This window comes from Mustela nigripes, chromosome 7, assembly GCF_022355385.1.
Source record: "Mustela nigripes isolate SB6536 chromosome 7, MUSNIG.SB6536, whole genome shotgun sequence".
In the NCBI taxonomy this organism is placed as follows: Eukaryota; Metazoa; Chordata; class Mammalia; order Carnivora; family Mustelidae; genus Mustela; species Mustela nigripes.
The window spans coordinates 138,977,250-139,001,181 of NC_081563.1; the positions used below are offsets into that span (position 1 = coordinate 138,977,250).

The window sequence follows — 23,932 nt, forward strand, 5'->3', positions numbered from 1 at the left end:
GGCGGGCCGCGGGGGTGCGGGCGGGCCCGGGCTGCGGGCGGGAGGCCGACAGGGCCGCGGCGGGCGGGGTCGCGGCCCGTGCCCGCTGGGGGCCGCGGCGGCGACTCTCTCTTTGTCTGCGCTCGCTCCAAAATGGCTGCGGCCGGGGCGATCGGGAGCGCCGGGCGGGCGAGGGAGGGAGGCCGTGCTCCCGAGGCCCATCCGTGCCGCCGCCGCCATCGCCGGGCCGCGGCCGGGGCAGGGGCAGCGAGGGCGGCGGCCGGGGCAGGGGCAGCGGGCGCGGCGTCGGCGCCGCGGTTGCGGGCGGGCCGGGCCTCGCGGCGTCGGCTGCCTGGCGAGGCGGTGCGCCCCGCGCGGCCCGGTTCCCGCACCCTGCGGCGGCCCGGGCGTCCCGGGAGCCGGTCGGGCGGCACGGCCCCCGCCCCCCGTGCCCCTGAGTCAGCGCCGGCGGCGCGCTTAGTCCGGAGTCGGGAGCGGCCCGGGGCGCACGGGCTCTTCCGGTTTCCTCTCCTCCCTTTGACCGAGTGCGGGGCCCGGCGCTCTGTGCGCCCGCGCCGCCGCCGCGGGACGGGCTCAGGTACTGTCCTCTGCGGGCGGGGGCCGCGAGTCTGCTCGGGACCCAGAGACGGTGCCCCGGGACGCGCCGAGGGGCTGCCCGGTCCCCCTCTCCGGGGACAGCCGGGGCCTCGCGGCAGCGGGAGCCGACCCCGCAGCGGACGCGGGCCCCACACACCAGGCCGGGGCTCCGGAGCAGCGGGGCGCGAGCGGGCGGGGGCTGGGACCCGCGGAACCTGCGCCCCGTCCGCTCCTGCGCGGGCGGGGGCTGGATTTCAAACAATAGCAGAAACGCGGAATGTGCGTCCGATCGGGATCTTGAAGCGTTGACCCCTAGGTAGAAAATCTTAAAGGAAACCACGTAAAAGCCTTGGCAGGCTGGCTCCGTCCCCCCGCCCGCCCCCAGAGTGACGACATGGTGTCGCCGCACCGTCGTCTACGCGCTCCCGCGGGAGTGGGAGTAGAAGAGCAAGCCGGGGTGCGGGTCGGAAGCGGAAGGCAGATGGGGTTGCCGCGAGGGCGGCAGGGGGGTCCCCACTGTCAGGTCGCCCCGGCTACATGCTGACAGCCTCCCTAAAGGAAGTTGGCAGTGCCGAGTGAGGGCGTTCCGACTTGTCCACACAGCCCCGGCTTCCCGGTTTCCTGAGGGCCTGTCAGGACCGCTGCGGCCCCGGGCGTCCCCCCTCCTCCCCCAGCCTCCATTCAGCCGGCAGCCTTGGGTGCAGGCCCCACCGTTCATTGCTCTCTGCGCCAGGCCTGCTCCCCACCTGGCCACTGACGTCACCCCCAGTGTGCTGCAGGGCACCCACCAGTGCAAGAGGAAGTGTGGGAGGTTAAGTCTGCGCCCCCACCCAAGAAAAGAGCTGCAGAGGAGGAGGAGGGCGCTCTGCATCGCGGGCTCCCCAGAACCCTGCCCACCTTGAGAGTCAACTGGACCAGGAGGTCATGGGGCTCCTCCCGGCCTCCTAAAGGAAGGAGGGGCCGGGCCCCCAACCTGTGTCCCTGCCTGGCGCACCCTGAGGACCGGGGGCAGTTTCTTGGAATATCTGTACAGTTTGATTTGTGCCACAAGGAGCTAGACTTCTGCAGCTTGAAAGAGACCTCCCACCTCACATAAACAAAAGGGGACAATGAAAATGAGTGCAAGTGTAAAGACCATGTTTAAACATGGAAAGACATTGGCCGGGAGAATGGCGGGACCCAAAACGACAGCCTTGCCACCTGCCATGCCACGAACGTGCAGGACCACAGGTGGAAGGAAAGGCAGCTGCCCAGGCTGTCAGCCCTGGGGGCCTTTTCAGTCTCTTAAACGGTACGTTGTCTTTTCAATAAAACAGACAGTCTCAGACACGCTCTCTTAAATATAAAAGTAAACATAAGCAAGACCACAATTTCAGTGTTGGTCTGGCTGTGTGAAAGACGCACAGTGTTCGCCGTATCACCTATGCTTTTGTTGTCTGCCTGGAATACTACAGGATGAAACATTTTCAAAACAGACCTGCAGGTGGCTGGCAGCTGGTGGCCCGGGCCCGGCTGCGGGAGTCCTGTTTGACAGGTGACTTCCCCACCTCAGCACCGCAGCACCGCAGACCCCACAGGACGTGACCCTCATCAAGAACAGATCACACCCTGGGGTCAACCTCATGAACACACAGCTAATCCGTAGATGCAGGGGTGTCCCTCTCTTTGGGCTATCAACATTATCATAAACAGCGACTTCAGACACAACAAAATTTATTCTCTCAGCTCTAGAAGCCCCGAGTCAAAAATCAATGTATGTGCAGGGTCCTTCCTGCCTCTTCCACTTCTGGTGGCTCCAGACATCCTGGGCTTCTGTCACAACCCTCCAGTCAGCCCCTCTGTGGTCAGTCACGTGGCTTTTCCACGTGTCTCTGCACCTTTCATCTTTTGAGGACACAGCTCACTGGACTTCGGCCCACCCTAAATTCAAAATGGTTTCATCTTGGGGCACCTGGATGGCTCAGTGGGTTAAGCCTCTGCCTTCGGCTCGGGTCATGGTCTCAGGATCCTGGGATCGAGCCCCGCATCGGGCTCCCTGCTCAGCGGCGAGCCTCCTTCCCCCTCTCTCTCTGCCTGCTTGTGATCTCTGTCTGTCAAATAAATAAATAAAATCTTTAAAAAAAAAAAAAATTAAAAGGTGGGGGGGTGCGCCTGGGCGGCTCAAGTCGGTTAAGCGGCCACCTTCAGCTCAGGTCACCTGGTGTCCTGGAATCAAGCCCCACTTTGGGCTCCCCACTTAGCAGGGAGGCTGCTTCTCATCCTGCTCTTGTGCTCCTGCTCTCTCCCTCTCAAATAAAATCTTTTTTAAAAAGTTTCATCAACACACTTAACTACACATGCAAAATCCGCATTTCCGTATAATGTCCCACGCTAAGGTTCTGGGTGGATGTGCATTTTGGGGGGAACAGTTCAACCCCAAATATGACATATGACCGGTTTGTCCACTTACGGAGGGAAGAGTTTCTAGATAAATCAGAAGGCAATCATCAGCCTGATCAGCCACTTAGCCCCAGAACAGTAGCCCAAGACCTGATGAACCTGGAGTGGAATTCACCAGTCCAGGCTGCCCCTCCCTGTTCTGCCTGGAAAAGAAAGTGCGTGGTGAGATCCGCCCAGGGTCCGCTGGTAATAAGCAAACTGACACACTGAGCTCCCCATGCAGGACCAAGCCCCTGGGGCAGCGGAGGGGATGAAGCTTAGGAAGGTTGTCAGCAGCCCAAGATGTCTCCTGGTGGGGACGGAAACCAGAGACTCGGACCCGAACACTGACAGACAGCCACGATGCTCTTTTCTGGCTGCAAAGCTGCCCAAGCCCATCGTACACCAATTCGATGTCCGCTCCCAAGCTAGAGTCAGAGTCAGGCCTGCCTCCTCCGAGACTGACCCAGATCTGCTGGGTGTGGGCTGTCTGTACACTCTGGAATGACTCATTTACAACAGCTTCTTGGCTGACTCCCACAAACAGCTAACTACAGCTCTCACGGGTGGCTTTAGTTTTGTTGTCCACCTGGAATACTGGCTGTGACAGCTTAGCTCAGAGGGGAGCTTATTTCAAAGTTCGGGCGGGAACTCTGAGGTCAGCCTTCCTGTGATGTCTCCCTTGCCCCCGAAAGTGCAAGCGAGAAGCAGCCTTACTATCAGCCAGAGGAGCCTGGTGGCGTCCTGAGTCCCCCTACCCGGAGAGGCGCAATGCTGCCAAGCCCTGTTTCCTCAGCATCGTGCCCATCAGATGGTTTTTCAGGGGGAACTGCTTATTGCTCTGGTTAACTCCAAACATAATTTGGCCCTCACTCAGCTTATAAAGCCCAAGCCTCAACCCTTGAAAATCTGCCTTCTCGAAAACCTTAGCTTCATTGCAGCTGCCCTGGGAGAGGCACCAAACCATCGATTTTGTCACTGGACACGTTTATTTCGTTAGCATTAATTGTCTGGACAAGATCCATAAAAGTAAGGTTTTAGGCACTGATCACTAAGTGCCACGTAGGATGTTAAACACACACACACACACACACACACACACACACACTTTAAAAATGATACCATTTACAAGAGCCTCAAACAACCAAACACCTCAATGTAAAAACAACAGAACAGCATAAGAGCGATGCACAAAAAACTCTAGAACATGACTAAGAGAAATTCCGGGGAGAGTAAGTACACAGAGGGATACACAAAGTTCAAGAATTAGAAACCTCACTCTTGTAAAACTGTCATTTCTTCCCAAAGTGATCTAGAGATCCGATACAAAACAGGTTTTAAGGGGCGCTTGGGTGGCTCAGTGGGTTAAAGCCTCTGCCTTCGGCTCAGGTCATGATCCCAGGGTCCTGGGATAGAGCCCCGCATTGGGCTCTCTGCTCAGCGGAGCCTGCTTCTCCCTCTCTCTCTGCCTACTTGTAATCTCTCTCTCTCTCTGTGTCAAATAAATAAATAAAATTAAAAAAAAAAAAACAACAGGTTTTAAAATCCCAACAGGGTTTTTTTGTTTTTTGTTTTTTGTTTTTTCACAGAAACCAAAAGCTGGGCTTTCATTCCGTGTGGGAGAGGGGCCTCCAAGTGAGCACGGCGGGCAGTCGCCAGAGAAGGGAGCTGCCCGTTCGGCCCCTTCGAGCCTAAGGACGGGCCACAGTCTGCACCACACTGGGAGATGAAACACCTGAGTCCTTCTGGCCAGAGTTGCTGGGAGACAGATTAGGCAGTGACAGTCTCTGGGAAGCATGGGGCATCCCAGAAGGGAAGGGGCGAGCGAAGGAGACGCCCCAATTCTGTTATAAACGGGTCCGAATCTCCAGGTGACACTGACCACATGCCTGGGTCAGACTCCAAGCAACTGAGCTAAGAAGAAAGAACCAAGCTGAAGTCTGACGTGAGATCAGAGCGGTCCTCCGTGGGACGGTGCCCGAAGCCTGAGCCCCAGGATAGTGCACCAGCACGAACACAAAATAACAAAACCCGCTCAGAAGACACGCACGTATGTGTCCAAACAAAGCCCACAGAAAATAACACTTGACCCACGCAGGAGACAATCCAAAATTGCTCGATGCACAAAGAAAAGGAGAATGTTAGCCATTCTCAAACAAAAAAGGGTAATAGAGATAGATCCCTGACATGGCCCAGGTGATGGAATTAACAAGGTTTTGTGTTTTTTTTTTTTTAAGATTTTATTTATTTATTTGTGTTTGTGAGAGAGAGAGAGAGCGAGCACATGCAAGAGGGGGAGGGCCCGAGGGAGAAGCAGACTGCCCACGGAGCAGGAAGCCCAACTCAGGACCCGATCCCAGGACTCCAGGATCATGACCCGAGGCGAAAGCAGACGCCCAACCAACTTAGCCACCCCAGGACCCAGCAAACAAGGATATTCATTTGCCTATTATAACTATAATCACTGATGTCAAGGAAAAGATGCTTTTCATGAGTGACAAGACTTTTTAAAACCACAACAGACAACTACAAACTTACTTAAAAAATGGGAATTCTAGAACTGAAAATTACATCCATATAGAGTTACCTGAATGGTCCTAACAAAAGAGTGAATGATAGAGTAGTGACCAGGGAACCTGAAGATATTTCAGTGGAATTTATTCAACTTGAAAAAGAAGGAGTGGGAGTAAGTCAAAGAGCTCAAGGATATGAGGAACAATTTTAAAAGTCCACATGTGTGTGACTGAAATCACAAAACGAGAGGTAAAAGGATAGGGCAGAAAAAGTTCGTGAAAAAAATAATTTCTAGAATTTTCTGTATTTGTTAAAAGACATGAATCTACATACTTGCAGAAGTTCCACCATCCCCATCTACGATAAACTCAAAGAAAACCAGGTATAGGCACACTGTGGTCAAACTGCTGGAAGCCAAATACAAAGTTAAAGACCTTACGAGTAGCCTAGAAAGATGACACTCGTCATCCAGGAACAATACACTGATTTGAATGACTTCTCATCAGAAACTATGGAGGCCAGAAGAGAGTGGAACAACATCTCGAAAGAACGGAAGGAGAGTCTGTGAACACATCTGTAGGATGTCCGACCAGCTTCCGAGAACGAGCGCAAAGAAATGTATTTTACTATGATCGAGCCCTGCATCAGACTCTCTGCTTGACGGGGAGCCTGCTTCCCCCTCTCTCTCTGCCTGACTCTCTGCCAACTTGTGATCTCTGTCTGTCAAATAAATAAATAAAATCTTTGAAAAAAAAAAAAGAAAATTGAAAGAATTCCTACCAGCAGACCTGTGTTACGGGAAATGCAGAATAGGAAACTCTTCAGGCTGAAGGAAAATGATACCAGGTAGAAACTTGATCATCAGTAAAGAATGAAAACGATCAGAGTTGACCCATACCTGAGTAAATGTTAGAGTGCTTTCCTCTGAATTCCTCTTGAATCTATACGTCAGTGTAAAGCGATGATTCTAACACTGAACTGTGGGGTTCTCATTGCACGCAGACGTGATACACACAACTATAGCAGAGAATGGGCCTGTGACACTGACAGGCTCTACATTTAGTGTGCGTCCAGGGCCATATTTGTGCACAGAGGACTATGCACTGTGATCCCAAAAGCAATCACCAGAACAAACAAAAACATACAAAGGAGTATACCTAGAAACCCAACAAATAACTAAAACAGAATGGTTAAAAAAAAAAAAATACTCAAATCATCCAAAAGATAGTGAAAGAGGACATTTGAAAAGGAACAAACATAAACAAATAGATTATAGACTTAAATCCCACTAAATCAATCATCGTATTAAGTGTTAAGCGTTAAGCACCTCAATTAAAAGGATATAAAACGAAGACTCTGCCATATGCTATTTTCCAGGGAGGCTCTTTTAAAAATATATCATGCTAACAGTAAGCCTGCCAAGGCTGGGGGAGCTGCGTTGACACCAGATGAAACAGACTTCCACAGAGCGCTGTCAGGGAGAAAGGGGGGCTGCCCAGTGGACAATGGGTAGTTCATCAAAAAGACAAAAATCATAAATCAGGGGGCTCCTGGGTGGCTCAGTGGGTCAAAGCCTCTGCCTTCGGCTTAGGTCATGATCCCGGGGTCCAGGGATCGAGCCCCATATCGGGCTCTCTGCTCCAAGGGGAGCCAGCTTTCTCCTCTCTCTGCCTGCCTCTCTGCCTACTTGAGATGTCTGTCTGTCAAATAAATAAGTAAATAAATCTTTTTTTAAAATGTTGTAAATCAGTATGTACATAACAGCTTCAGAGCGCATGAAACAAAAACTGGCAGAATTAGAGTAATAGATCCAACATCAACAATGATGCTGGAGGTTAGACGTCGACTCTCAGCACAGCGCAGAACAGAGGAACAAAAGTCTCAGTCAAGACACAAATGACGTGAACTGTCTTGACCTAGTCTTTGCCCAACGTGCCCAACACATTCTTTTCTATGGTACACAGTGTGTTCAACAAGATAAACCAAACATGGGGCTGTCAAATTAAGTCTCAATAAATTTAGAAGGACTGAAATCATACAGAATATATGTTCTCCACTGGAATCAAATTAAAGCCAGTAACAACAACATAGCTGTGGAAACCCCAAACATTTGGAAATATCTCACTAACCCCTGAATCCAAAAAAAAAAAAAAAAAATCGCAAGGGAAATTTGAAAATATTTTGGACTGAATTTTACTGAAAATGCCGCATATCAAAATGCGTGGGCTGCAAACCCATACAATGCATTGTTTATAACGTTCCTGTCAGAAACTGACACGTTAGTCCTCAAATTCATACAGAAATGCAAAAGGTCAAACATGGCCAAGGTAATCCCGAAGGAAAGCAGAGCTGGAGGGTTTGTGCTGGCGCCTGTCCGGCCACTGTGGTGCCTGAGACAGTGAGTGCGAGGATGATGGGTAAGCAGACCAACCAAAGGGAGCAGCACTCCAGGAAAAAATCCCACGCGCACGTCAGCCTACTTACAACAAAGTGGGCAATGACATGGCGAGGAAAAGATTCTTTTTTTTTTTTTTTTGCAATTTTTTTGCAAAAAATTGCAAAATTTTTTTTTGCAATTGGCACTTGGTCAGTTCATTGCCCAGAAGGATGAAAAATGAATTTTGAGGGGCTCCTGGGTGGCTCCATGGGTTAAAGCCTCTGCCTTGGGCTCAGGTCATGATCCCAGGGTCCTGGAATCGAGCCCCACATCAGGCTCTCTGCTCAGCAGGGAGACTGCTTCCTCCTCTCTCTCTGCCTGCCTCTCTGCCAACTTGTGATCTCTGTCTGTCAAATAAATAAATAAAATCTTTAAAAATAAAAATGAATTTTGGGGCACCTGGGTGGCTCAGTGGGTTAAAGCCTCTGCCTTCAGCTCAGGTCATGATCTCAGGGTCCTGGGATCGAGCCCCGCATCGGGCTCTCTGCTTCCCGGAGAGCCTGCTTCCTCCTCTCTCTTAAAAATAAAATAAAATAAAATATAAAAATGAATTTTGACCCAAACCTCACACCATACGGAAAAACCAATTCCAGCTGAACTGAAGATCTAAATGGAAAAGGTAAAATACTAAACTTTTGGAAAGAATCATACTTATTATCGTCTTGGAGTAAGGTGTTTTTTTTTTAATAAGTGCCAAAAGCCTATAACGTAAAAAACTGATAAATTGAACCACATTACGAACTTCTTATCAAAAGACACCACTGGGAGAATGGAAAGTAGCCGACCAAATGGGAAAAGATATGAACCATAAGGGGAGATGGACAGAAGACTGGAGAGGCGCATCACCCCTGATAGACACAGAGGAAGACAGCGGTGGGAGAGGTGCTCAGCCTCCTGGGTCACCAGGGAAATGCAGATTAAGCCCCCTGCAGACCTCCCCCACCAAGAAAGACCAAACTCAAAAGGGCTGACGCTACCTAGTTGGCGAGGAGGACGGGCATCTGCTGATACGAAGCTGCTGGGCAGTTTCTACAGAGCGGCGTGCTGGCCCAGCCCGGCCGGGCCCAGCAGTTCTCCCCGACGCGTGCCCCACAGGACGGGTCCTGCGTGCACCAGGGGCAGTTGTTTCCAGTCCCCCGGGTTGGAAACAACCCAGCGTTCCAACAACAACGGCAAAATGGGTAAAGAAATGGCGGTGTCTTCACACAACGGCATTCAATGGGTGTGTTTGGTTTGAGAGAATGTGTTGATGTGTGTAGTTTTTTTGTAAATGTCACACTTGAGTGAAAGTCAATGAGGGAGTTCGTCAGAGTCATCTGTGCGCACTCAGCTTTCTGAGCCGGCCTGAAACAAAGCCCTCACCCCATAAGAGGACACCTGAGCCCGGAGATGGCAAGTGACTTGGCTAAGGCCACCAGGAGATGGGAGTGCATGGACCGAAACCCAGGTTTCCTGAGTCCCGCCCGGACTCTCCCCAGTACAACAAGCTGCTCTCATCAACATCCTCTTTTCTTTTCTTCTTCTTCTTTTTTTAATTTCCTCTGGTTTGGGTTAAAAAAAAAAATAAAAAATAAAATTTACCATCCTAACCATTTTTAAGTGGACGGTTCAGTACTGTTAGGAATTATTTGCATTGTTGTGCAAAGGATCTCCAGAACTTTCCCACCTTTTCAAACTGAAACCCCACAGCATTAGACAGCTCCCGTTTCTCTGCCCCAGGCCCCCGCGGCCGCCGCTTTGCGCTCCATCCTGCCGGCCCCGGCTCCTCTCGGGGCTCTCGCGGAGGGGGAATCAGGCATGTATGTCCTTTTATGACTGGCTTATGTCACTGGGCATAATGTCCTCCACGTTCGCCCGAGTTGTAGCAGGGGTCAGAATGTCCTTCCTTTCTAAGGCTGAGCACACGCCAGTGTCTATGTGTCCTCTCATCCGCCAGTGGACGCCTGGGGACTTGCCCCTCCTGGTTGCAGGGAGTAATGCTGCTGTGGACGTGGGCAAGTATCTCTTTGCGACCCTGTTCTCAGGTGTCTTGGGTATAAACCCAGAAGCGGTCTTATCCGCTCTCTTAGGATATTTTCTACTCGTGGGTTTTACCGCTTCAACCGCACTGTAAGGTCCTGAAAGTCAGGGAGCAATAGGGTCCTTGGTGTATAAACCAAGAAGACGCCTGGGGCTGGAAACCGGACCCTGGTTGAAAGTGTCCAGTGCGGGTGGACCCTGGGGTGAGATCCCCGTCCCACACAGCCAGGCAACGCCACCCCCGCCCTGAGGAACTAAAGCAGAAGGCACCAGGCTCAGGGACAGGTGCCCAGCCAGGCGGGGGTGGAAAGCGACGGAGCGAGCGTCCTTGTACGGGCAGCGTTACAGGAGGTTCCTGGGGCTCACAGGTGCTGGTCCAGCGCCACATCTCAGGCTGGATCCTCAGGTGGGGCCTCACTTCCTCGCTGTTCCTTGAAAGATAGGCTGGGGTACGTCCACTCCTGCACACGCAGGACACATTTGGCATTTAAGAAGTAAACAAAACACACACGCAGACCCACCTGGCGCGCGGACCTGCACAGGGGGGCTCTCAGGGGCACCCGCCTCTCGGGGACTTTTGTCCCCGAGACAGAATTGTCTCAGGATTGGGAGGGACCCAGCTGCCTCCATCCTGCAAAGCTCATGGCGCTGGTCTCCCGCCCCGAGGCTGACTCTCGCTGCTCTAACCCAAAGATGCCTGCGTTTGCCGTCTTTTCCTTCAGGGTTCCTGAAGGCGTTGGGGAGTGTCTGGAACGAGCCGTTCACTCTTCTCTTGGGAAGCCAGAGTGAGCCGCATGTGCCCGGAGCATGATGTTGGCGTCAGGGGCAAGCCGGCGAGTGTCCTCCTCAGGGCGCGAAGCCTGTCTTCTCGCGCGTTAAAGCTTTCTCCAGGTCCACACCCCGACATTCCCACTCCATGCAAGCAGGCTCTACGACTCGGAAACAGCAAAATGAACACCTGCCCCGGGAGCCCTACGTGTGTTTCTTCTTTTTAAGATTTTATGTATTATTTGACAGAGAGAGACACAGCGAGAGAGGGGACACAAGCAGGGGGAGTGGGAGAGGGAGCAGCAGATTCCCCGCCGAGCAGAGAGCCCGATGCAGGACTCGATCCCAGGACCCTGAGATCATGACCTGAGTCCAAGGCAGAGACTTAATGACTGAGCCCCCCAGGCGCCCCCCACGTGCAGTGTTTAGAGCTCTTACAGCGGACCGACAGCCCAGCTCCGCAGTGGGCAGGGTTAAGTGTTCTTGTTACGAGCCCAGCGCCCCGCTGACCCTCCGGAGTGACACTGATCTGTGTGAGAAAGAACCAAAGCACGTTCTTGAGACAGAGAACAGGACCTAGAGACCGGGAGGAGATGCTCGCCTCAAGCTCCGAACCCAGGGGTCGCCAGGACGGCCGGCGACTTCGCAGCGTGAGCCTCCCCCGGCCCCAGGCCTCAGTGCTGCCCACTGCCTGGGGCCCAGGCGCTCCGGGAGAAGACCGGAGACGAGGAGGCCGAGAAAGGCAACAGGCGTCCCTTAGGCTCAGCACTGATGGCGGTTTCCTTTCTCTTCATGCTTTTTCTGCCAATCTCCAGTTTTTCTTCAATGAACACATTATTCTTTGATAATCAAGAAAAGGAAACCTTGCACGGTTTTTCATCTTTTAATTTCCCCTTGAAGTAAAACGCACACGTTGAAGAGGGCACAGCTCGGTGAGTTTTCTCAAACCGAACACACCGATGCCGCCAGCACCAGGTGCAGAAGCAGAACAGACCCTGCAGCCTCGGGGCCCCCCTGAGTCCCTCCGGTCGAGGGACCACCCCGAGGGTGAACACACCTGACTTCCAATACCGTGGACTCCCGTCGCCGAGCTTGGTACTTCATGTCCGTGGAACCACACAGACTTCTCCTCCTGTCCCGTTGTCTTCCCCAGTGCATTGAGGGTATCTGCACTGTTGTGCTGCTGTCCCTCTGTCTAGGTCCAGAACGTTCCATCACTCCACTAGGAGACTATGGAACCACAGTGAGTCCTTACCCCTCTGTCTCCCCAGTCTCTGGCAACCATGAGGCCACTTTCTGTGTCTGTGGACTTTCCTGAAACAGGCTCATACGTTCTGGGACCTCGTGTCTGGCGTCTCTCACGCGGCGTCAGGTTCCCGAGGCTCCTCCACGGGGCAGCGAGTGCCCCTGCGTCTCCCCTTCCTGAGCCCGAGTGACAGTGGCTGGGCGCACGGGCCGCTGTCAGGGCGCCCTTTGTCTGCGACGGGCGTCGTGGTGTTTCGCCTTCGGGAGTGGTGCTGCCCGGCAATTCGTGGTCTGGTGTGGACACATGCGTCCTCTCCCTCGGGCACGCCCCTCGGAGAGGAACCTGGGGGTCGGACGGTGACGCTGGGTCCAGCTTACAGAGGCCCAGACTTGTCTCTGCATCGGGACACCTTCCCTGGGTGGTGGGTGAGGCCGGGGGGCCCCTGGCCAGCTGCTGCGGGTTCTGTGGGCCGAATGTGTGCCACCTGTGTATCTGCTCTTAGGTGCTGGGGCCATGAAGGAAGCGTCAGAACATTCTGCGCTGGACCGTGGTGACGGGAAGCATGTCTCTCTTGGGAATACCGCAACTGTGCACGTGCACACCCCTCCCTGGCTCTCCCGCTCAGGAGCGGACCCCCTCCTCCACTCGCCCTCCCTCCCCCCAAGCTGGCCATTTCACCCCGGGGGCCGGAGGCAGGGACCACCAGGGACTTCCCAGGCCGATATGGGGGGAAGGGAGAAATGGGTCCCGAGACAGATTTCTGGGCGGGGGTTCCACACACAGGCATCTCCTTCCACAACGTGAGGAGGGGAGGGGACACAGTCATTGATTCTTTGACACATGCCTCCTAGACACCACTGTGGGCCAGGCCTGTGCTAGGCTCTGGGGACACGTGCCGACAGGGGAAGGTGACAGGAAGTAAGGAAGGCCATGAGTCAGGAAGCCAGTACCAGAGTGGCACAAGGACAGTCAGCAGGGTGATGCAGACATGCTGCCTAGGAAAGGAAGCCAGGAGGGCTTCCTGGAGGCAGTATCATAGGAACAGGCCTAGTTAGGCAAGGCAAAGTGAGTGCCCCACAGGATGGCTCAGAACTGGGTGTCACCTGTGCTGGGCCGTTGCCTCGCTGTCCCACTGGCTAGTGGGGCAGACACAAGGCCAGGCTGGTAATGGTCATGCAGAACGGCTTTGATCCTTCCTCTGTCCCCTCCTGCCACATGGCCTCAGGCCGGCCCTGGGGTTTGGGTTTCTCAGTTCTGTGTCCTTTAACGAGGTATGCAAGGAACAGGGCCTGGGGAAGGAGGGCTGGCCCAACCTGGTCCACAGAGCAGGAGGGATGCACAAACAGAGAAGAGGAGCCTTTCTGGGCCGACTATGCAGATGTCATCAGCGACACATCCAAGGACAAGACGCCTCAGGTCACACGCCCCCTCGCCCCCTCGCCCCCTCGGTGTGCGAAGCCGGGGGTCCCCCAGGCTGGCAGGGAGCCCAGCAGAGCCCTCTGTAGGGAGGGTGAGAACACCCCATCCGCAAGGACACTGCTAGGCGTGTGCCGGACCGCAGCTGGTGACGTGGTCTAGGTTCCCGCCTGTGCCGCGCTGGTGTTCAGCCCACGAGTCCCGCTTCCCCCCAGAGGTGAAGGCGGAGCAAAACACCCGCCAGCCCGTGGGTGTGCGGCTTCCCTCCCGCCCGGCCCTGCTCCCAGCCGCCAGCAAGGGTCTCGCTTGCGGAAGGCACTCCGTGGACGTCTGTGGCCTGGGCGCCTCAGGGACTGTGGGATTCCTCCATCGAGCAGTCCCCGAACGACTTGATGACTTGGTGGTCTGAGCAGCGCCATTGGCTGTGACAGCCTCGTGCAGGCCAGCCTCACCACCGGTCGTGTCTGGACAGTACAGCCCGTCCAGGCCGCTCTCCCTCAGACTCTCATACCCCCGTCTCGGCTCCCCCGCGCGGGGCAGGGCGAGGCCGGGAGGCCAGCCTCCCTGTTCTTTCTGAACGGACTCCGAATCTGCAGCAAAGTGGGCCTTGAGGAGGCACAGCCACCCCACAGGACCCCTGTCTCGGGCCCACCTGCGGCAGCTTCCTAATGTTGACTCACTGAGCTTGCACAAATGGGGGGATCTGCGCCTTCCCAGGGCCTCCTACCCCCCATTCCCTCCGCTGGCCTCCCAGTGGTGCATGTCCCTGTGCTCCAAGGCCTGGGGGCCCCATCCCCCAGCTCTCCTGGTGGCGGTGACGTTTCCACGCGCTCGTCTTCCGGGCCTCCCTGCCCCTCCCTCAGGAGCGTCCCTCCCTGGGCTGGCTGCCTGCTCTTCACGCGTCCCCCGCAGCTTCCTGAGTAAGGGGCTCGGACCCTTGACACCTGCAGGTGGCTTTAGGCAGCCCTCTAGTGAGATTCGCCGCATAGAGCTTCCCCAGAACGTGCAAGGCCGTGCTGAGGTCACCTGCGTCCTTGTGGGGCGGCCACCAGACCTCTTCACGTGGAACCCGGGCTGCTCTCAGAGCCACCAGGCCTCCTGGATTCGAGGCCCCTCTGGCCTTCCCGGATCTGACCATCAGGGCCACCCCACCACGTGTCTGCCAGCTGAGGCAGAGGAGATGGCGCGGTGGCCCACTGCTCTCCTTCCCTGGGTCCTGGGAGGGGGTGGCGGGGCACGTGCTCGCTCAGTCAGGATGGGCTGGAAATCACCCCCTTAACTTTTGGGTTTGAAAGGCATTTTTGGAAGGAGTTTTTTCTTTTAAGATTTTACTTATTTATTCGAAAGGGAGAGAGGGTGCATGAGCCAGGGGAGGGGCAGAGGGAGAGGGAGAGGCAGACTCGCCCCTGAGCAGGGAGTCCCATGTGGGCCTTGATCCCAGGATCCTGGGATTATGACCTGAGCCAAAGTCCGATGCTTTACCGACTGGGCCACCCAGGTGTCCCTGGAAGGAGATCTTACAATTGCATGAGTTGCTGACAAATAAAGTCAGATTTCTAGCTTCCCTTAAAAACGGTGGGTCTGACAGCTCCGGACCCAGCACTGCCTAGGGCATTTAAATCAATGTGTTCTTGATAAGTCACTTGATTTTCCTAAGTTTCTATATATTTATCTGTAAAATAAAAACTTAACTTTGAATTTCTGAAGAACAGCCCAGGGCAACAGCGGTCCCTCACACCCAGGAAACATGCTGTCCCCACAGCCTCCCCACATGGACACAGCTCTCCCCACCAGTGAGTGTGCAAGCCCCAGGCCTGGAAAGTTAGGACAGCGGTGGGCAGGACCGGGACCCTGGCCTGTCCTCTCCACCCTGGCCGTAGTTTGCCCAGGACACCTGGATGATGCGTTCACACCTGCTGTCGGTGCTGGGGACCCAGGCTGCCCTCACGGAGCTGGCATTCTTGGGGGCCGAGCCAAGGGCACACAGGTTAAAGTTGGAGTGCGGGGAGGTAAAGTAGGGAGGGGTGCGTGGTATGCCAGGGGTGGGGCTGCTCTGTCACTTTCACAGGGTAGCTGGTGGTCGCAGATGACCTGTCTGACTGGACGACATCAGAACAGAGAAGGAGGGAGGGCTGGGCCGGAAGAGGCCCAGAGGAAGATCGTCCAGATAGTGGGAACAGCAAGTGAAAGTCCTCGCAGGATTTTGAGCCCCAGAGCCCGGAGAGGAGCAGACAGCGGGAGTCCCAGCCAGCCAGCAGGAGCAGGTGGGGCTGCTGGTACTTCCAGCGGCCCGGGGTGGGAGTGGGGGACACGTGTGGCATTCAGGGGCCTCCCGGCACTGTGGTGCCTACCCCGTGACCGTTACGTGCGTGGACAGCGCACCTAGCCCAGCCTGAGGAGGCACAGTAACTGGGGGCTCCGTCCCTCAGGAGTGGGGATGGGGGTCACACCACGGAGGCCCCCAAGACCTGCAGAGGTGACAGCAGAGGCGGGGTGTGGCTGGACAGGCAGGCTGGGCGGCAGAGGAGGGAAGGAAGGAGCAGCAGCTGAGCCCCGAGAGCAGCTGTAGTGACGGGGCTGGGGTGCCTACCCCGCTGTTGGCGATCTCCCCCCAGGAAGAGCGGCTGGGGCACCCGGAGGAGCCCCCACGTGCAGGGGAGACCAGCTGCAGCACAAGGAAAGGCCTGTGGCCGCAGAGTCTGACTGTGAGGGCAGGAGGCTGAGGTGTCCACCTGTGGCCTGAGGCTCTAACTCAGACTTGGTGAGAGCAGCGGAGACGGTGGGAGGCAGGGGCACCGGGGCCGGGCCGTTTCTGCCCCGTGTGGGGCTTCCCCACTGGACGCTCTGCTGGGTGGGCGGAGACTTGGCCAGGGCTGCACAGCGGCTGGCAGCTCCCGGCCCAGCCTGACATCCCCCGCGGGAGTCACCCCCAATAATCTGCACCACCCCTGGTCTCGGCACCTGCTTACTGGGGAGGCCAGGCTGGGAGCCTGTGGCTTGGACTTTGTGTGACGAAAAGCAAGGTCACCGGGGGGGGGCTTGCTTACTGGCTCGGAAACTATTTGGGGTGCACACGTAACACTCCGGCTCTGCGGGGATGGTGGCAAGTTCCTCGGCGGCCCTGGTCTTCATCTCCTTTCTGCCTGGTGCCCAGACCCGGCGCACACGCAACAGTGACCAGTCTCCGCTGCCGTGATGTTCCCTTCAAGCGCCCATTTCCAGGTTTGCCGTCCAGCCCTTATTCTTCCACTCAGACATTAGAGCGTGCGGTCTGCGAGCATCAGGGCAGGGGCGACGACAAAGGGCTGGGAGACTCGGAGCCGAAGATCGGGGTTCCGGGCGGCGGGCCCGCGGGCCTGTCCTGCATCCCCAGCCGGGATAAGAGGCTTCTCCCCAGAAGGGTCCGAGGGCCTCTCCCCACGCCCACCGTCGGAGAAGCCTCCGTGTGCTCTGCACATCTGAACACAGAAGTCGGGCCCTGGGGCAGCTGCTGGCGGAGAGCGGGTGCTCGGTGCGGAGAAAGTTGCCCGAGCGGGAAATGACGCTCATCCCAGAGAGAGACAGGGCACCGCTGACGCCCGGACGCCCCGTCCCCAGGTGACATCGAGCTGGGGCCGGGTCACCTCACACGTGGCGGTGGGAACGTGGAGTGGTGCCACCACTCTGGCCAACAGCCTGGCCGTTTCTCACACTGTTAAACACAGAATTACCATTCGGCCGAGCAATCCCACCCCTGGCTATAATGCTGGGAGGACAAACACGTCGGCCGGAGAACTTGTGCACAAGCATCCACAGGCGCCGGCGGTTGCAGGAACAGAGCGGTAACGACCCACATGTCCGTCAGCCGGTGCAGACAAACGCGGCTGGCACAGTGGAGTATGGTCAGCGGTGAGGAGGGTGTAGTGACCAGTGCTGCCGCGCGGAGAAGCCTCGGGAAGGTCTCTGGAGGAGACGGGAAGGTCTCTGGAGGACCCGTGCAGGAAGCCAGTCACGTAAGACCACAGAGCGTCAGATTTCGTTGAAGTGTAATTTCTAGTACAGGCAAACCCACCGTAGCTGCCTGGGTCTCAGGGGAGAGGGGGGTGTGGAGTGACTACTAGTGGGCAGAGGTTTTGGGGTTGGGATGAAACAATCCCGAATTATATGCTGATGGCCACACAGCTCCGTACTATTACTAAGCGCCACTGGACCGTATATTTGAAATGGGCAAACATTACGGTATGTTATGTCTCAGTAACATTTTTGTAAAAATATTTTATTTATTTATTTGATAGACAGAGATTACAAGTAGGCAGAGAGAGATTGGGGGGGAAGCAGGCTCCCCACTGAGCAGAGAGCCCAATGCAGGGCTTGATCCCAGGACCCTGGGATCATGACCTGAGCCGAAGGCAGAGGCTTTAACCCACTGAGCCACCCAGGTGCCCCTCTCAGTAACATTTTTAAACAAATGAACAAGGCATGAATTCCAGGCCAGCTGGTGGCAGAGAAATCAGATTCCCGAATGCGCACCCTGAGCTTCCGCAGTAGGTGCAGAACACCATTTGTGAAAACACTCTGCCCCCAAACCCACCAAGACTCCCAAGGCAAGTGTGGCACTCGTGTCCCAGGCCTCGACAAACACAAACACGTATTCCCGTCCATCCGTGACCAGAGGAGCAAGGTGAGCCACAGGACATGTTTCAGGCGTCGATCACCCCATGCAGCTGCTGGTACCAGCTGGAAAGGCTGGAAGCAGCTCTGTCCCCAGAAGCCGACTTCTGGAGTGCAGCCCTGGCCGCAGCCCGGCCCACGTGCTGCCCTGTGTCCACGTGCATACCTAGCTGCCCTGTGTCCACGTGCGTATCTACAGGCTCCTCGTGCACATTGTGTCCGGTGACCCAGTGCACGAACCCAGCCTTTGCAGTCAGGGTGGCTAAGGCTACCACAGGAGGGGCAGTTGATAGTGTCACCACCTCAGACCTCAACACAAGTAAAAATGCCCACATTCCTGGCAAAATGCTTTCCTCCCGCACACTCCAGCCTTTTCCAGGGGTGTGAGAATGTCTTAGTAAGTGTACGAGGGACCCTCGGTTCGGCCCGTGGAGCACTGTCAGGGACGTTCAGGCTGTGGGAGGCTGGGCCGTGTCTCCTCCACGGCACGCACCGCTTCTGTTCACGTGACCTCACCCTTGGGGCCGCGGCTCTTCCCCACCAGCACAAAGACCAGTGCCCAGCCTTGGAGTGGACTCAAGGCTGGCATCCTAGGATGCTGCCCTGTAAGCCCGTGCGTTACCATGGCAACGGCCTCAGCTGTGTCCTGCATCCTTTGCATGAGGTCAAGAGAGGACAGAGCCCTGAAGAAGCAACTGCTTTCCCGAAAGCCCAGCTCCAGCCTCAAGGGGGTCTGTATCAGAGGCGCCTTGGAGCACAAAGGTCACTTTGGGTTCCTGCCCCTCAGGGCTGAGTGTCCAGGTCAGCAGCCTGAGACACCTGAGTCCCAGACTGGCTACTTGCTGGCTGTGGGGCCCAGGCCGGGCACATCCCCCAGGCTGGTGGCCTCAGCTGTGCGGGTGGAGAATCCACACCTCCCAGGACTGGGCCGGGCTTGTGGGAGCCGAATGCATGGCCCGGGAGGCACTGGCTGTGGCATGGGCAGCTCAGTCCACACTGGCTGTTGTGCGCACTTAGTAAAAGCACGGTGGGTGTCCCTGGAACAAGGCTCTCGGTATTCACGTTCTTCCCAGGTATAATGGACAGGGGTTCAAAAGCGCTCGGGTCATGAGTGGTCAGCCCCATGGAAGCCCACAAACGTAATACCCTTGTGTAACCAGCAGAAGTGGCTGGCGCCCAAAAGCCACCCAGGCTCCTCCTGGCCATGAGGCCCCAAGGGACAGCCACCCTAACAGCCCACCTGTGACTGCACGTGCTGGCGTTGTGGGCATTGTCTCTCTTGCCCCCTGCCTGTGCGGCCGAGGCTGGCTCAGACTGGGTGCCCCAGAATCTTCCAGCAGGGGACAAGCTGCGATCAAAGATCCAGGCTCCTGTCAGCCGGCCCGATGGTTTCCGGTTTCACTGTGACAGCGTCCCGGTGCCTGTCCCCTGGGGAGCAGACACGTGCACCCCCACTGGGTCCTTAGAACTATCTTTTATTGGTAAATAAAAAGAACTGCCAAGGGCATGAGCCCCTACGTTTCCCCTTCCCCATTTCCACATCCCCTTTCTTCACCTCGGCCATGGTGCTGGTGACTTGGTCGTACCTTCTCTCCTTCCCTTGGGAACCGCCTGGAGGGAAGGTCCAGGGGGCCGGCCGGCAGCCCGGGCAGGCTCCCTGCCCTGGGCTTGCTCCCAACCCCTGAAAGCCGAGCTGGACAAAGAGGGGCGAGCCCCCTCCAGGCAGGCACGACGCCGAGCGACGCCAGTTGCAAAGGGCTCTTTGGGTGGTGGCTGCACGGTCAGCGGCCCCAACATCTGGCAGGGGGAAGGAGGCACCCAGGGGCAGGAGAAGCTCCCTGCGCGTTCTGTTCTCAGCCTCTCAGGTCGGTTCCGGACCCACGCTCTCGCTGGGAAGATGAGATCGCAGACGTTCGGAGAGGCCACAGCCAGGAGGTGCCGGACCGGGCTCCAGCCAGATGTGCTGACCGGCCCAGGAGGGGTGGTGGTGGTGGAGACCCAGGAACGTGCCCCGGCCCCCCGCAGCCCCAGACTCCAAGCCCCTGCAGCAGTAGCGGGGCTGACCACCACCAGGAGACAAACACCTAGAACCTCCTCTGGTGCCCTATCCCATTCCAGAACCTCGAAGGGTTCTCTCTACATTTCTGAGGGGCAGCTCCACCCCGGGATTTCCATCAGGTCTGAGCGGCCCTCCGTCCAGTGCGATGGGAACGGTGGGTACAGCGGCTCGCTGGGGTCTGGGTCCTGAGTCTGCCTTGTACTTCTCTTCCCCAGCCCTGGCTCCCTCCCACCAGAGCGCACAGCTGGCGGCAGGAGGGAGGTCACAGGCAGAAAAGGTTTGGGGAGGGGGAGCAATGTGCTTCACCTACTGATGCTCATGGAGCCTCCAGGTTCCCTGTCCCCACATGGGGCCCTGGGCTGAGGCAATGGATCCAATAGGATTCACAGAGATCGGGCTAGACTGTAGGAAGTGTATTCCTGGCGATGTAAGAACAAGACTCCCCTTCCTGTCTTTACTCCGCAGGCACACAGGTGAGCCCTGAACACACCCTCCCTGTGCTCCTTTCCCCACCTACAAGACCTCCTACCAAGCAACAGCTTCAAAGCCAGCTCTGATTTCCCCACACAGCCCACCTGTGATCCCTCAGCTCCCTCCCCCTCTGCTGGGCCAGGGCCCTCCCAGAGGTGAGCATCTGCCTTCCCTCGTGCAGGCCAAGAGGGCATGGGTGGCATGCTCCCACACTTCGGGCCGCTGCCCTGACTTTTGCTCCATGAGCCAACTTTTATTGGCCTATCATTAGATCAACTCGCCGGTTGTGTTCTGTTCCTGGTAAGCAATAAAACCTACAAGTCCCATGGTTGTGGGGCTCATTCTTGCTCAGGTGGACATTAGAGGAACAGTGACATTCTGAGAAGTGCCTCTCCTGCAGGAGAACTTGCCAGGCTGTGATGCAACCCAGGGCAGCGTCCCGGGGCTACATCGTCACACCTGCCCTTATTAGACACCATGTACACACAGTAGGTGCTTAGTAAGCGGCTCACGTTTGCAGTGGAAATCTCACTAGCTGCCTCTGGGGTCCTCGGCACACCCATTCTCTTACTGGGTGGGCCCAGGGCGTGGGCTCCCAGCACCTGCCAGGGTCCCCACAGCCACCAATCAGATGGGCAGGACAGCTACAGTCTCTGGCAAACGGAGGAACTGGGGGAGTGAGTTTCAACTGCTCAGGATTTCTCAGCTTCTCAGCTGTCTCTGTCCCTCTGGCGCACGAGTGTAAGGCTTGGTGATTACAAGTAGATAAGCACTGTGAACAACTGTTTAGGGTGGATGTACTGAACGGGTATGCCCCACCTTGGGGCACAAACCGCACCAGTGGCCTCCTGAGTCAGGCTTAGGTCCCATCTCAACTGCTCCCCTTCTCCAACTTTTTGCAAGCGCCCTCCACTTTGGACGAGACACCAAGGAATGAACAGTAGGGCCAGCATTCCTGGACCTGTCTGCCCCATGTATTTTTAGCCTCTGCCTTGCCTGGGCATTTGCCCCATAGCTAATGTCCTCAGGGAACCACGTACTTGCACCCCAAGGGGCCTGACAGGCTCTCATAGGTCTCGGGAACTCCCCCGCCCCGCTCCTGAGGCTTCAGCTCTCATTCTCTTTTCCCAAGACAGAACCAACTCCTTAGTGAAGACCGCATTCCCACCTCCACCCCAGAGGGCTCGTGGCTCCAAAATCCAGGATCTGGGAGACAGAGCATCTGTGACGTTGGGCAAGTCATATTCCAGACCCCCAAAGTGCAGGGGAGGATGGCCTCGGCTGTAAGGCGGATCAGGAGACCGGGGGTGGCAGCTACTCGGGACAGGTGCACCCCCGGGGAAAGGCTGTGCTAAGGGAGAGTCCCATCTCACTTCTAGGAGCAGGACACCCCCAGCCCCAGAGATCTCTCCTAGTGGGGCTAGACTAGCTCCACCGCTCTGAGCCTCCTCACCAGGGCAATCTTCTCACGTGCCAAGAACCGATTCTACAACGCACAGGTAAGCCTCAGCAGAGGCCGCCTCAAGACTTTCCCACGTCTGCTCCCTCCTCGCTGCTCCATTACTGCTCCGGTCCTGGATGTCACCGGGTGCTGGCGGGAGCCTGTCCCGTGCGGAGGCTCCATCCTCCCCCACCAGAGGAGGGGAGTCGGAGGCCCGACCGAGCGGCGGGTCACGTTCTCTGCAGCGGACCGTTCCCTGGCTTGACACTCACGGTAAGAAACACACTTTACATCTCGGCCGACCCCGGGTCCGCAGTCACACGTGTACGCGGCCCCCTGCGGGGGATGTTCTGGTATTTTCTAGGTGACCCCGTTTGCTTTCTACAAAATGCCGGCCGGCCTCCAGCGACCTTCCTGCGGGACCCGACGCTGGCCCCGCATCAGCCGGGCCGGGGCCGGAGGGCGCCCGACAGACCCGCGCGCGCCGAGCCGCGGGCCAGCCAGGTCCCGCTCCGGCTCCCGGGGCCGACACCCAGGACGCCCAGGACGCCCGCGGGCGGGAGCCGGGCCAGGCCGGGCCTCGAGGCGCTGGAGGCGGGCGGCGACTTATTCTAAGGTGTGGGGGAGGGAGGGTGGGGAGGCGCCGCGCTCAGCGCTTTATATTTAGCGGCCGACGCGCCGGAAGCGCTCCCGCCCGCGGCTGCCACGGCGCCCCGCGCCCCGAGGGCGGCCCCGCCTCCCCGCCGCCCTCCGGCCCCGGCCCCCCTCTCTCAGCGGGCAGGGACTCCTGGCCCTCCGGGTCTACTTCGAGGAACAGGGGCTCCGAACCCGCGGCCGCCTCCCGGGACAGGGACCCCGACCCCCGCCTCCGCTCGGCGGGACAGGGACTCCCGGCCCCGCGCCTGCACCGCGCGGGCCGAGACCTCGAGCCTCGCCTCCGCGTCGCGCTCAGGAACCCCGGCCCGCGGGCGCTGGAGAGGGGGCGGGCATACCCCGGCCGGGCGGCCTTCCCGCCGGAGCAGGGGAAGCTGTCCTGGCCTCTTCCGCACGGCAGATGCCCGACCGGGGGTCCGCCGCTCGCAGGCTCGCCGCACCGCGACCCCGCAGGGCCCAGGCGCTCCGCCCCAGCCCCGCCCCCCCGCCCGCCGGCCCCGCCCCTCCGCCCGCCGGCCCCGCCCTCCCGGCACGCGCACGCGCGCTCCGCCCCTCCCGAGGCCCACCCCTTCTCCGCCTCCCACCTCCCTCCCCCCGCCCCCGCGCCGCCCCGACCGCTGAGCCTGCCCGCCGGGTCTCGTGCTCCGAACCAGCGCAGGGCCCGCCGGGAGTCGGCTGAGGAGGGGGCGGAGAGCCGGGGAAAGCCCGTCCGGGCCCGCGGCGCCCGCTGCGCAAGCGTGGGGGGCGGGCCCGCCCCTAGGCCCGCGGCGCGGCCATATTTAAAGGGAGGCCGGCGCGGCGAGCCAATGAGCGCCGAGCGTGCGGGGGCGGGGCGTGGCGGCGCGAGGCCCCGGATGTGGCGGCCGCGGCCCCTCCTCCCCCGCGCTCCCCTCAGAGCCCCCGGCCGCGCGCCGCCGCTCGCTCGCTGGTCCCAGCGCAGGCCCGTCGGGCGGCGGTGAGGAGGCGCCGAGGCGGAGGAGCGGGCGGCGGCGGCGGCGGCGAGGCGACCGCGCGGAGGCGAGCGGGCCGGGCCCAGCCGGGCGGCCGCCGCCATGAGCGGCTCCTCGGGCACCCCGTACCTGGGCAGCAAGATCAGCCTCATCTCCAAGGCGCAGATCCGCTACGAGGGCATCCTCTACACCATCGACACCGACAACTCCACCGTGGCGCTCGCCAAAGGTAGCGGCCCGGCCGCGCCAACCGCCCGGCCCCGCCCGCCAACAGCCCGCGGCGCCCCCGCCCCCCGCGGCGCCCCCCGCGGCG

General features: G+C 58.0%; 2 protein-coding genes across 4 annotated transcripts in view; both read left to right on the forward strand.

Moving 5' to 3' along the window:
- The window catches only part of OSBPL2 (oxysterol binding protein like 2), a 322,355-nt gene that overhangs the window by 166,508 nt on the left and 131,915 nt on the right, over window positions 1-23,932 (forward strand). The window lies entirely within an intron of this gene.
- LSM14B (LSM family member 14B) overlaps window positions 23,535-23,932 on the forward strand; it is an 11,356-nt gene continuing 10,958 nt past the window's right edge. Inside the window, exon 1 of one of the 3 annotated variants that reach the window (XM_059407350.1) lies at window positions 23,535-23,848. In XM_059407350.1, the coding sequence (XP_059263333.1) occupies window positions 23,722-23,848 (127 nt within the window). In that variant the 5' untranslated portion in view covers window positions 23,535-23,721. The remainder of the gene's footprint in view (window positions 23,849-23,932) is intronic. The other 2 variants (XM_059407352.1, XM_059407349.1) reach the window with 2 other exon arrangements.